This window comes from Colias philodice, chromosome 19 (genome assembly GCF_061535455.1).
Source record: "Colias philodice isolate Cphi_HAF_F1 chromosome 19, ilColPhil1 Martin Lab GWU primary, whole genome shotgun sequence".
Taxonomy (NCBI): Eukaryota; Metazoa; Arthropoda; class Insecta; order Lepidoptera; family Pieridae; genus Colias; species Colias philodice.
In genome coordinates, this window is record NC_143104.1 from 3339413 (window position 1) to 3352839 (window position 13427).

At 31.3% G+C, this 13427-nt stretch overlaps 1 protein-coding gene across 1 annotated transcript in view; it reads left to right on the forward strand.

Moving 5' to 3' along the window:
• Positions 1-10647, forward strand: part of sigmar (Tumor necrosis factor alpha-induced protein 8-like protein sigmar) — a 47867-nt gene extending 37220 nt beyond the window's left edge. Inside the window, exons 3-6 of the mRNA XM_089707438.1 lie at positions 5797-5930; positions 6321-6479; positions 6740-6837; positions 7126-10647. Coding sequence (XP_089563564.1) covers positions 5797-5930; positions 6321-6479; positions 6740-6837; positions 7126-7297 — 563 coding nt within the window. The 3' untranslated portion in view covers positions 7298-10647. The remainder of the gene's footprint in view (positions 1-5796; positions 5931-6320; positions 6480-6739; positions 6838-7125) is intronic.
• The last annotated feature ends 2780 nt before the right edge of the window (positions 10648-13427 follow it).

Below are 13427 nucleotides of genomic sequence, written 5' to 3' on the forward strand. Positions count from 1 at the left end.
GGTTTTATGTAATAACCTGCCCGATTTTATCACGATAAATCGTCCATAGTGCAGCCCTTGGGGGCCGGAAATTATACCCCGGGGATATCGGTACTCGGTAGTCCTACGTAATTGGACTGAAATGACCAGGGTTTTATAATGTGGAGTCATGTGAAATATGTGTGTTAAGCTGGTTCTTTCTTTTAAATTTCAGTATTGTAGGCTCTATTCGATAGAGTTGTAAATGCATCTATGGGTCGCTTTTTATTAATTGTTTAATTGATACAGTTTTAAATCCAAAAACAAAACAAATTTTGACTCTCTTAGGTATAAGATATAAAAACTCAAACTCAAACATTTATTTATTCAATTAGACTTCTCCTAAGAGCACTTTTGAATCGTCATAGCATAGTTTTACCAATTTCTACCGATTCGAGCGAGCAGTTTAGCTTATATGTATATAGGTAACGCCTAATCGAGAAATGTATTTAATGTAATTTATTTCTTGGACTCCATCAAATGCTTAATATGTAATTATAGGAATTCCAATATCATTTACATATAACCTCTATTAGTCTATTTTAGTTTTTCCTTTATATTTAAATTAAATTAACTTCATATGTGCAGCAATGAATATCCATAATTGGAAGGAACGCAAGGCTAAAATGTCGATAGCCTTCTAAGATTCTGCCAATTAGATTGGATTGCTAATGCTTTGTTATGTAGCTTATTTTGGACAAGTATAACTTAAATTTAAGTTAGAATTATTTATGGAGCTTTTGTTTATTTAATAAAAATGTCACTTTTAATAATTCAACAATCTATTTCTCTTCATAATGTAGGTAATTAACTGAGGAAAGCCCTACATAAAAAACTACGAATAAAAATATGTTTTAATATATAATAATAAATAGTAACACATAAGAGTACCTAAATCTATAGAATAAAGGTGATCTAACAAATCCTCACCTGGCCGTAAGCCTGTAAACTCGAACAAAAGAAAAAGTTAAACATTCGTAGTAATAATTCTGTCCGCTTTCTTGGGAATAAGTGGGTCTGGAATAAAAAGAGTCAGATATTTCTGACATTGTCGCGAATTTGTTTTGGGAAATACGATCAGATTTCTATGAGTAAGAATTATTTTGGATATTAAAGTTTGTTTATATTTAGAACAATATGATTATATGTTTACGTTTAGTACTTATAACCTTATTGAATGAATAGAAAGGGTAAATCTGTGTTATCAATGGAATAAAGGATCCGTGTTTCCGTTCAAGCCTTTATTTTTAAAAAGAAAAAGCACAATACCAAGATAAAAATATACGTATTTTCAAAAGGCACATAAATAAACAAAGCTTTTATTGAATCAAGTTATACAAAAAGTCGTGCGACCTCTGAAAGGTTACAAAGAATTACATTGGCCTCCACTACCTAACGTTTCCTTTCATTATTTAATTGACTTGATAGTTGATACTAGGGTTGTAACGGAGGCCATACTTAGCGGAGGCGGAGGCGGATGCGGAGGTGAAGAGGTTCGCCTCCGCGGATGCGGAGGTTAATGGAGGCGGAGGCGGAGGTGAAATTTGTTGGGAAAATATAAATAAATTTATGATTAATAGAGTCAGCAACATTTATATAAAGTATATGTATATAATGTGTACAATTATACATACATGTTCATGATTCATCTTAGTAATCAAAATTGACAAGAGGCAAATTATATTTTATGAACAAAAGCTTTGCGGCTTTTTCGCCTTCTAAACGGTTTCTCAAGGGTTCGTAAATTAAACCAGCAGCACTAAATAACTGTTCGCTTGGCACTGAGCTTGGTGGCGCCGATAAGTAAATGCGAACTAAACATTCAGAGCAAAAACTTTACCTTTAATGTTATATGATTCACACTCCCATCACCCGCTTGGCCGTGTTCCCGCGGCTTAAGGGGGCGCATAAAGCAAAATAACCAATCTTCTATTAGATGATACGTGTAATATGCAAGACCAAATCTAAAAAATAAAATATATATCAAACTAGATGATATGTTCAACGATTCTGTTTAATCAAAAACATAAAATATTAAAATTTACTCGATAAAAAAAAATCACCAAGTTAGCTCTAATTTTCACACTTTTACGTTTTCTACTTGACATGGTAATACTTATTATGTTTTTTTTTTCATAAACAATTATATTAAAACATTTGCAAGATATTTGTCAGAGCATTTTGTGTAATTACTTTTAGTTTTGGTTTTATCTGCGATAAACCACTTTTGGCGCTCTTTTTTTCTCGAGATAAACGTTTGATTTTGTCACGATAAAAGTGGTTTATCGCAGATAAAACCAAAACTAAAAGTAATTACACAAAATGCTCTGACAAATATCTTGCAAATATTTTAATATAATTGTTTATGAAAAAAAAAATCATAATAAGTATTACCATGTCAAGTAGAAAACGTAAAAGTGTGAAAATTAGAGCTAACTTGGTGATTTTTTTTTATCGAGTAAATTTTAATATTTTATGTTTTTGATTAAACAGAATCGTTGAACATATCATCTAGTTTGATATATATTTTATTTTTTAGATTTGGTCTTGCATATTACACGTATCATCTAATAGAAGATTGGTTATTTTGCTTTATGCGCCCCCTTAAGCAAACTCTCGACCATTTCACTTGAAAACACGCAACCGAGCGGCCGCGTCGCTCCTTGCGCGTTGTTTTTGATCGTAAATGAACTTCCGATATGACTCCGCATAAATTTTGCGGAGGCGGATGCGGAGGCGGAGGCTAAATTCTTTGCGGAAGTTCCGCAGTAACGGAGGCGGAGGCGGAGTTCCGTTACAACCCTAGTTGATACATTATCAAAATTAAACCTTTATAATTCAAAAGTGATGTGAATCTTTAGATGTCTTTTATTTAAAGCACATTGTAGATTGCTTTCTCTTTTAACATCGAAAAAAATGAAAATTCACTAAAAGATAATACAGAAAACAATCTTAATACTATTATAAAGGCGAAAGTTTGTAAGGATGTATGGATGTTTGTTACTCTTTCACGTAAAAACTACTGAACCGATTACAATGAAATTTAGCACACATATAGAAGGTAACTTGGATTAACACATAGGATAGGTTTTATCCCGGAAATCCCACGGGAACGGGAACTATGCGGGTTTTCCTTTGAAAACGCGGGCGGAGCCGCGGGCGGAAATCTAGTACAAACATAATACTGTATTATTCATTATTATTTATTATGAATGAAAACCCTGTCTTAAAACATAATAGATTCTTCTTCATAGATAATTCTTAGAAAAATAATAAAACTAATTTTAATACTTCACGCACCAAAAAACGTCTTGCAAATGTTATCCAAATATATTATTACACGTTTATCAAGACCCTTCAGGTAAAGGGCTTTATCGTAATGCCTTCGTTCATGACATTGGGCGTACAGTCTCCGAAGGTCGTTTGCTCACGCGATACGATCATATTCGGTCATTTGGCTACGGAACTTTGCAAATCGTCTGGTACTAGGTAGTTTTGGCTTAAGGAACCCTATGTATACGTTGCAAGTTCGTGTAAGCTAATATGCAGATGGGCTTTGCAGTTCGTGATAATGATGATATTTGAAAATCATACAAAAATACTTTTGAAAACCTTTTGTATAGATTACCATATTGGTTTAGCTTACAAGGGTGTGGATTGATTGATGTTTTGGTCCCCGATAATATGGAGATAGGAGCTTATTATAATGTTGAGACTTGTATAACTGATTGCTTTAGTTTAGTTTTTTTTTTCGTGGAAAAAATAAACTTACATTTGAGCATGAGATATTTAAGTGTGTGACTAATAAAAGGCCTTAATTATATTAAAAATTAATTAATTGAAAAACAATTACAGTTTTTGCGTATTGTCTGTTTTTTACAGTATTCTGTTCATATTTTTATTCATATATCTATTTCGAGAATCATAATATTTTAGATAACATCAATTCGCATCCTCATTATGTTTACATCTTCATGTCTACGCCGATTCCTAGAAAAATAGATTGCTAGTCAAAACTAACATGTCTAGGATTATTTATATACAGCTCGTTAAGAATATTTTTTCCAGAGTATATTTGGGATAAAACCTTTTTACAAGATATTTCTATTATCTGTGACTTCATCAAATATGAATAGGATCACAGAATAGGATCTTCTCTTATTTTTGGTACATTGACTGTATTTTGTAGAGCTTCGAGAATCATTATCAGTTTTTCAAAATTGGTGTGGTCTCTTATATAATAAATGAAGTAGGGAAGTTGGTGTTTTTTTGTTCCACCTTGTTAAGAATTACACATAAAGGGTGTTAATTTTCCGCGGTGACTCTGTCCAGTGTGGAATTGTCTTCTATTGTTACCTTATGAGTTTGAGAAAGATGAAATATATTTGGTGAGGGCATGTGCGTGCTTTCACAATTCTGCAATATTTTTGTAATGTACAATAGAAGGAAATGTAAATGTAATAAATTATATGGATTTTGTGTCTTCCTGACTCTTAATATATTGGTTGTTATCAATTAATTACTTAGATTTTATAGTCTTTTTTTTATTTCACGAAATTTTTATTAACCACAAGTAGCTAATGAATTGCACCTCCTAGCCTTGCTCTTATTAAAGAATAATAAGAAGAAGCATGTCATAATTTAAATTATATTTAATATCTTGTATTATGTATACTAATTAGTGGTCTTATACTCATCCGCTCTGCCCTTGACCACTTGTTTTTGTCGTGATCAATTGGTGTAATTTAGTCACTGAAGCTAAATTTACAATTAGTTAATTAACAACATACTTGTTGTTAGTCGTGTAGTCTGGTATTGTTGTTGTTTCTTTTTTAAATATTTTTTCTGTTTTTTAGAATTTAGCATCCTTGTTTTGTTTTCTGCACCTCAAATGCTTTAAAAAAACTGCTGAGTATATGTACTAATATTGTTGCCTGAAAGCTTGATAATGTGTTTGTTGTTCTCTATACATTAAGCAATAAAAAACTGATTTGATTGAATTTTGATGTGCGATGTGAAAAAGATTATGGTGTGGAATAACTTATAGTCGGTACTTCATGTACTTGATATCCTCGTGTAACTTGAGCAAAGTCGTTCACATAAGCTTTAATGATTGCAAGCTCAGAAAAATGAATTTATATATAGTTATATCATCGTAAAGATTAAATCCACAAGCACATTTCTTACCACTGCGCTTACCTCTCTCTCTCAATTATCCTAGTCACTTCTTAATTTTTATTATTAGAACGTTGTATATCTGTGTTGTATATAATGTTCAGTGAACTCGTGTCAAGTGATATTTGACCCGATGTTGCATTGGGATCGTTAGCATCTGCTTGAACAGCTGTTGTTTTGTTGTAAAGTATAAAGTTTCCTGTTTTTAATACCTACAGTATTCAAGGTTATGATATATTTATACACAGTCTGTGACACGGTATATAAGGTATCGGTTCAATTTTGTGAGGAAAATAAACAAGTATGAAAATATGTGGAGGAATTATAAACATAACGTTTTAATAACATAAAAATACACCATTCGGTACATAATATATTTATATGCCAATGTTACATACCTAAATAAGTATCTACTAATTTTACACGAATACAAGTTTATAAAACTTTAATTTCTATTTGGAATCCAATTTCTTCTTTAATTTTTTTTCATCGCTTACATCGATGAAAACCGAAGCAGTTTGCACTTTCTGAATGTATTTAAATATGTATGTATATTATTTAGTGTATGGATAAAGGCGAATTTTCACCATCGTCATGTTACAGCGATGGAGGGCGGCGCGTGGTGCGCCCGCGACATATCGCTGCGCGCGCAGAAGAAGTTCCTGTCGCGCGTCGGCGGCGCGGCCAGCGCGCGCGCGCTCGTGCTCGACGAACATGCTGCTAAGTTATTGGATCAGGTACGTTGTGTGATAAAATATATTATATTATGTAAAGGTTCTTCTCGTTTGCCAAATTTATGTAGGACTGATGACCAGGATGGTCATATTATGGTATTTAACTTAGATATTGTGGATATTCTAGGTGGACAAGTTACTAGCCAGTTTTAATTTGCTTAACCTGTAATCCAATGTTAAATTTATTTACAGCTACGGCCTCAAATATTTATAAATAAAGACAATGAACTTAAAAACGTGAGAAATTCGTTCGGCAATCCCAAACGAGTTATACATTCTACATTGATGAGGACACTTTTGCACTATGTTAAAGGTTTTGATTTAAAAAATAATGATATCGACAACCCATCTATTTACATAAACATAAAAATAACACGCCATTACCAATTTCAGTTCCTAAACGTCCTCCGGGAGCGCGTCGAGAAACGCGAGGCAGAAAAGCTAGTGAAACACGTGATCAAGTCAGCGGTAAAGCTGGGCGTGCTGCGGCGGCACGGCCAACTCACCGCGGCCGACGAGCGTGCGCTTACTGCCTTCCGATCCAAGTTCCAGGTCTGTATTATGCTATACATAGTAGTCTTCGGTTGAGTCGAAATTAAGTCGAAATATTGTTCCTATCTTTAGGATTATGTTAGAGCAAGCAAAGCGTTACCATAAATACTTGTTACATGACTGGTAGTATTACAGAAAGGAAAATTAACTAAAATACTCGTTAAAATTGAAAATGACTTTGGAAGCTTTGCGTATGAATAAATTAAACAATATATCGAATAATTTATCCATATTAATAAAATTTTGTATAAACTTTACAGACGGTGTTGATGGCTGTGGTATCTTTCTCGGAGGTGGAGTTCTCGTACGACAGAGGCTTCCTACAGGACGCGTTGAGGGAATCTCATCAGTCACTCAAGTAAGTACATTTATAAATCTTTTAAATTAACGAATATTGTTATACAGATCACAGATGGGAGTAGGTTCCTCTTTTAATCGCAAGATTTGTTTTTGGTTATGATTCCTGATATTTGATAAGATTTAGTAATACTATTAGTTAATCGTCCTGGAGATATTATATCTTATTAAAACTTATTACAGTTGTCTCCCCCATCTTTTTATAACACATCATTTAAAAATAACTCCAAAAACTTTATGCATATTAATTTATAGTCCAGACTTAAATTTATTATCTCTATATTTTCAGATCAGTAGTAGAGCGCCATCTATCGGACAAGTCTGTATCTCGTCTCGCCGGAGTGTTCGCGCTCGCGTCTCGAGCCGACCTCTTAGATTCATTATTCGCGGGACAAATAGACGAAGGAGTGCTCAAACTTACCAGAATGCTGCGAAAAGAATTAGACCGAGGCCTGCTTTAATTCAGAAAAATTTAATTTTTGTGCCGTCCTAAAATTGCTAGCTTCTAACGCCTAAATGGTTAGGGTGGTAGTGTTTGGAATTAGCGGTAACAAGAAAATTGGTTTTAGTTCAATGTTAGGTGCGATTTTTGAACGCTGCAAGTTGAAATGCAGGCGTTCTGTTTAATTTTTTTGCAACAATCTGATGATGAATTGTGAAATGGGAATTAGAGTGATGTGGAAATAATAATGTGAAAGATTATCATGAAAGATCAACAAAAATAATATATTCTAAGGGCTCGTATATACCTATGAGAAAAAGATGCCGTATTGATACAAACTCGGGAAAGAGTGAATATTTCGATTAACTTGCACTTTAATAATACACTAAAACCAAGTAGTGACGATACAAATATCGCAAATTAGATAACAGGGCACATAATGCAAAGCAAGAAAATTTTTCAGCATTTATTTTCGATGTTGATGTCAAATATAAGACATGACATGAAGAAAAAATTATGATACAGAGAGAAGCAATTTAACATACCTTTTCAAATATGTTTAATGGGTGACCTTAAGTTGTTGTTGAAAAGATCTGAAGTCTTAGAGAAGAAACAAAAAACCACTATTAGGGGTTAATTGCTTAAATTATGCTCTCTCCATATCTCTATACTCGGAACCAAAATAAAAACAAAAGCAAAAAGACTGTTACAAATACTCAAACTTTTTTAACAGACGAGTACGAACAACAGAAAATCGTCTTAACATTAATGAGGTCTTGACTACAATATCACCTAAGTATTTAGGAATAGTCATTTATTTGAGAACGATAGTTATGCTTGTGTGACGTCATTTACTCAATTATTACTAAGTTTTGCACCTCATAAATATAGTATGCATAGGACATAGACTTGCCCAGTTTTTGCCTCATGTAAATATTAAGAAAAAATTTAGTATGGTTTTAACTCAAAATATTTTTAATTAAGTTGTAATCGTATTTTCGCTGTTATAATGTTGTTAGGATATTTTGCTTAAGAAAAGGATTGATTTTTTGTTATTGAATGAAATGTGATGTTTGAATTTTTTGTTGTTGGATTGGTTTCGAAAGATGAAAAAAGCATATTATTTAAAACAAGAACGAAATTCGCGCGCAAAATAGAGCGCTGTGATTGGTTGAAAAGTAATATTGCAAAAATATGACGCAGTAACTTTATTGACATTTTATTTTTTTTAACATATTATGACAGGATGACAGAAAATTCGTAAGGGAGAACTCTTTCCTAACATATCTCTTATAATGTAAATAAAATTAAGTTTGGATGTTAGAAAATATTTATTTGATGTGCGTTGTTTCTTTTGAAGATGCTTAATGATACTTGCCTAATTTGATATTAAATTGCATTTTTATTATCACGCATTTAATGTAAATATTAGGTATATATTATTATTACGGTTACCGATATATTAATTGTATTGGAGTTAAGGAAGATCTTTGTGTCTGGACAATATGTAAAATGATATTATTATTGTATTTGTTTGTATTTAAGCTAAGATAATGGACAAATGTTTAAGAATCTTTTTATGTACTAACACAAAAATGTAGCCACGTTCAAGAAAATATTTTTTTAATTCTAATTCTTTGTAAAAAATTATAGCTGGTTTCACAACTTCTGGATTTGTTATGTTTAGCTTATCTGCCAGTTAAAATGATGAAAAATGTATGAATATAGAAAATGTATGAGTATAGAATCTGTGACTTATCAGTCAGTTAATCAGGAAGTCGTGAAACTGGTCCCCATCTTATATCCGTTTATTGTATTTAATGAATCCGTGAATATAAATTGAAATATCTTTAAAGACAGATTTAGTATAAATTTAGATTATTTTAATAAAATTTAATGGTCTTACCACAAAATAATTGAAACACAGTCTAACTTTAAACCAGGGATCTGTCACTTTAATAGTTGTCTATGTGAAATACGACAAAACCCGATTAAAGAGAACCCGCGCTTAAAGTTAAACCTGTCTTAAGATTTTTGTGGTAAGACAGTAAGGTTTTTTGGCTTGAATTACATATCTGCTCTCTACTCAAATAGTTTTTGGAAATGATTTTTATTCTGTACCAACAATTTCGGACCAAAATCTTTCTACATATCTATATTGTATATTATTATGTACTCATATCTTTTAATGCAATAAATGTAGCCATTGATAATAAGAAAATTAGCAGGTTCGATTTTTAAAATTACAAAAAAAATCTGTACCTAGTTGTTTTTTTTTCGAGTACAGTCTTGCCAGATAGAAATAATAAAATTAATAAAAAAAAAAACTAATAATTTCTCTCACTTTATATAATTGTCTATCTCTGCTACGCACGAATTATAGTTTATTTGGTAGTGAATGAATTAAAGTTTAAAATTTTCGTCCATAATGTAAAATTTGTATTTTACTTGCCAATTACGCAATAAATGTTTAATTATATGTATGTAGTTTTTGTGTTTCTTAGACATTATGTTAATAATGTGAAACAACTCAATAAAATATTGCCATTTTATAATAAATTTAATTATTGTAAACAATCTGCTAGTACGTCCACGGCCTTATTTGTTGGTTGGTTTTAGCTAGATGATATCAAAGACGTCCTCAACGGCATGACAATATTGTTAAATACGCGATAACATTTAGCTTTTTATGTCTTACATTATCAAGGGTTTCATATCACTCGATTTTAAATCTAAGGCTACTTACACACTAGCGATTAATCGTCGCAATGACGACTTATTTAAGTGTTTTCTTGTGTGTAAATGTGGAAATAAGTAAATGGCTTAAAATCAATTTTAATTTAATATAATTTTGTGAGATTATCATTGTTTAGATTAACATTTGATGTATGTATCGTATAAAATAATGTTTTTAACGCTATGACCAAATGTAATGGTAAATGTGTTATTTATTCATAAATAAATGTATTAGAATTAATGAAAACATGAACAAATTAATTTAAAATAAATTTCGTTAAAAAGACAAAAATTCTCATTACTAAAAACGTTTGTCACATTTAGATCTTATACAATATTGTGTGTGTGTCATTTCAATTTAAAACGTAACGCGTTGTAATAGGTTCTTTTTTACAAAATCCGCTGTTATTTTTACGTATATTTGTACATAGCTTTGAAACTTGTGAACCAATGTACACAATCACTATAATAAGCGTAGAAATTGCTATGAATTGATCACATAATACAGCACTATAATATGAACACTGGAGTAGATCTCAATATTATGTATTAATTTTACTTAAATATCGCCTCTATTCGTAAGTTTTTAATGTGTATGTAAGATTTGATATCAAATATACAATTGATAAAGAATGAATGTCTTTTATTTTTCTGTTAAGCAAACATAACAATAACCTAGCTTTAACAGTGCATTTACATCAAACGAGCGAATTCATCAAAAAGATTCTGTGCAATGTTCTAATGCTGAACATTGAACAACACTGAATACGAGTTTCCGTTTACACTAAAAGATCACGAAAGATTTTTTGCTCTATATTTGTTTGATGTAAATGCACTGTAAGAAAAATTAACCGTTATCATGCATGTCACATTTTAAATATAATGCCATCTATTGGATTCCGATGGGAATGAGTTGTTTACTGTGTAAGTAGTCTATATTATCACTTTCTAGGCGCCAAACTGACAAAATCCATACCATAAAATAGTACGTTGTTTTTGAAACAACCTGAAATTTACCAAGGGATTTAACCCTTCAAATAAAAAATGATCTACATTCTACATGAAACTGATTAAATTTCTGTTACGGTATTTAAAGATTTTTTTTATTTATAATGACAGGAAGAAGGAATAGGATTTTCCTAAAGTATTCAGTGAGGAAGGTAAATAAAACACACAATTATTGTGAAAGCACCAGTCAATAAGTATTTATTCACTAAAATTTCTTAGTAGGTATACAAAACTGATACCGGCTGTTTCCGTTAAACTTTAGGATATAGCACATAATTAGAACACATTATTTAGAACAAAATTAGATATAAGTAAATAAAACTTTACGTGATATATCCCAAGGTTTTAATATCATTGGTGACCATAAACTATTATATGCCAACAGAAAAAAATCCGTATCGGAAACGCAGAGTCGACTATAAATTAGAACCAAAAAATTTATATGAAAAAAAAAATGCTGACTGATGGGCGCCCCCCGGCACTCTGCCGGCGGGCTCGACCTCGCTAAGCGGCGATGAAGCACCCACGGACAATCTTCCCTGCTGCAGCTCCCAGATCGCCCGCGATACACGCGGGCTCGATCGCACTGCAGCAGGACACCTCCCGAACTCGACACCTCGGACCATTAGGTCCCACCCAGTGCCCCGTCTGTAGTTGCAGGCGGCGTTGCTACCACTGAAAGGGGCCGTCGCCCCGAACAGTTACCCCGAGGCCTGTGAAGGCCTGCGTGGAAGACCCGACTTGTATATGAAAAAAAAGTAGTTAAATGATTTTTTTTACATGTAAAATAAGACAATATAAATATGACATATTATAGTTTATAATTATATAGACATTGTTGCTTTTTAGTGAATGCTTCAAAATGCATCTACTACACGTAAATACAACAGAAAATCACGAACAAAACATCTATAAAGTGTTCGACATTTAGTAACTTAACACTAACGATTAGTATGAAATTTTTATGAGATCAAAATGACTATATACAAGTTACAATTGGAATGTATTAAGTATGGAGTGGGTACTAAATATATACACATATCCCTATAATATTAGTTATATCGATGTTGTAACACAGGACATTTATTTGGTGTGACCAAACCATGTCGTATTGTTACATCTACTAATAAAGAAATGAATTCGCGTCAATTTTTTTTATTGTCACTACAAAAAATATCATATATTCTGATTATTTCAATTACATGTTTTATATAAAATAGATGCTACTATATGGGGATACTTTTGTGTATTTAAACCCGATTCTATAAATTTTGATGATTAAATACGGTATATTGTGATCTTAAATAACTTACTATGTAAGTAATATTTAAAATGCTACTTTTGCGATGGGATGTCTAAGTGGTAAAGGGCTAAGCTTTCTATTGTGAAATGCTAAAGGTACACGTGACCAAAAGCCCAAAGTTTTATGAGCCTTACAATTCTTAATCTAGACATTTAGTACGTCTACAATTAGTATAAAATAGATTTTTTTTTCTTTACTCTAACTTAAATAATATTATTCCATGAATTGAGTATTATGAATTTAATGATTTTATATACGTATTTCCAATGAAAAATACACCAAATATATCTTTATTTTTCACGTTCAAAAATACTACAACATTAATGAGAATTTCGTCAAAAATTAACAAAATAATTTATATTAATTCGTTCTTCAATACATATTGAATCGTGGAATCATAAAAGATGACTCACACTTTTTACAAGAGCAAGCAATTAATTGCGTCTTTATCAGTTTTTTGTCGATGAATTTAATTTTATGTGAATATCCAATAGAGATAGTGGATATGTAACATTACTTAGCAAAAGTGACATCACTGGGAATCAAGATGTGCGCTTCCAAACAATTAATATAATGGAAAAACTACGACTATGTATCTTATATTACTTGATCATAAATTCTAACCAATAAATGGGTTATTTAAGAAATAAATTTTTCTATCTAATACAAAATATCTACTATCATTTCATTACCAATTTAAATTCTTAACGAAACTTCCTGCTTTTGAATTTTGGCCTGTTATAATTTATCTCGTTGTTACAATATAATCGAAAATCGTTGGCCTAATTAATACTACTTTGATTTGTATGAATAAGTATCAATTGCATTTTTATTCAATGTTACATTTGAAATAATATACTTAATAATAAAAATATAATAATAAAAAATAATTATAAATATATAATAATAATTATAAATATATATTATAATACGAAAGATAAAATAAATATTAGTACTTCTTGAATTCCAAAAGTTACAATCACATTCTACATGGTAGAGGACTTTATACACATTAAGGATATTTAATCATAGATTTTGAAACTACAAATCAAATATGTATATGCTTAAAGATGATAGATAAATAGGTACTTAAGAATGATTA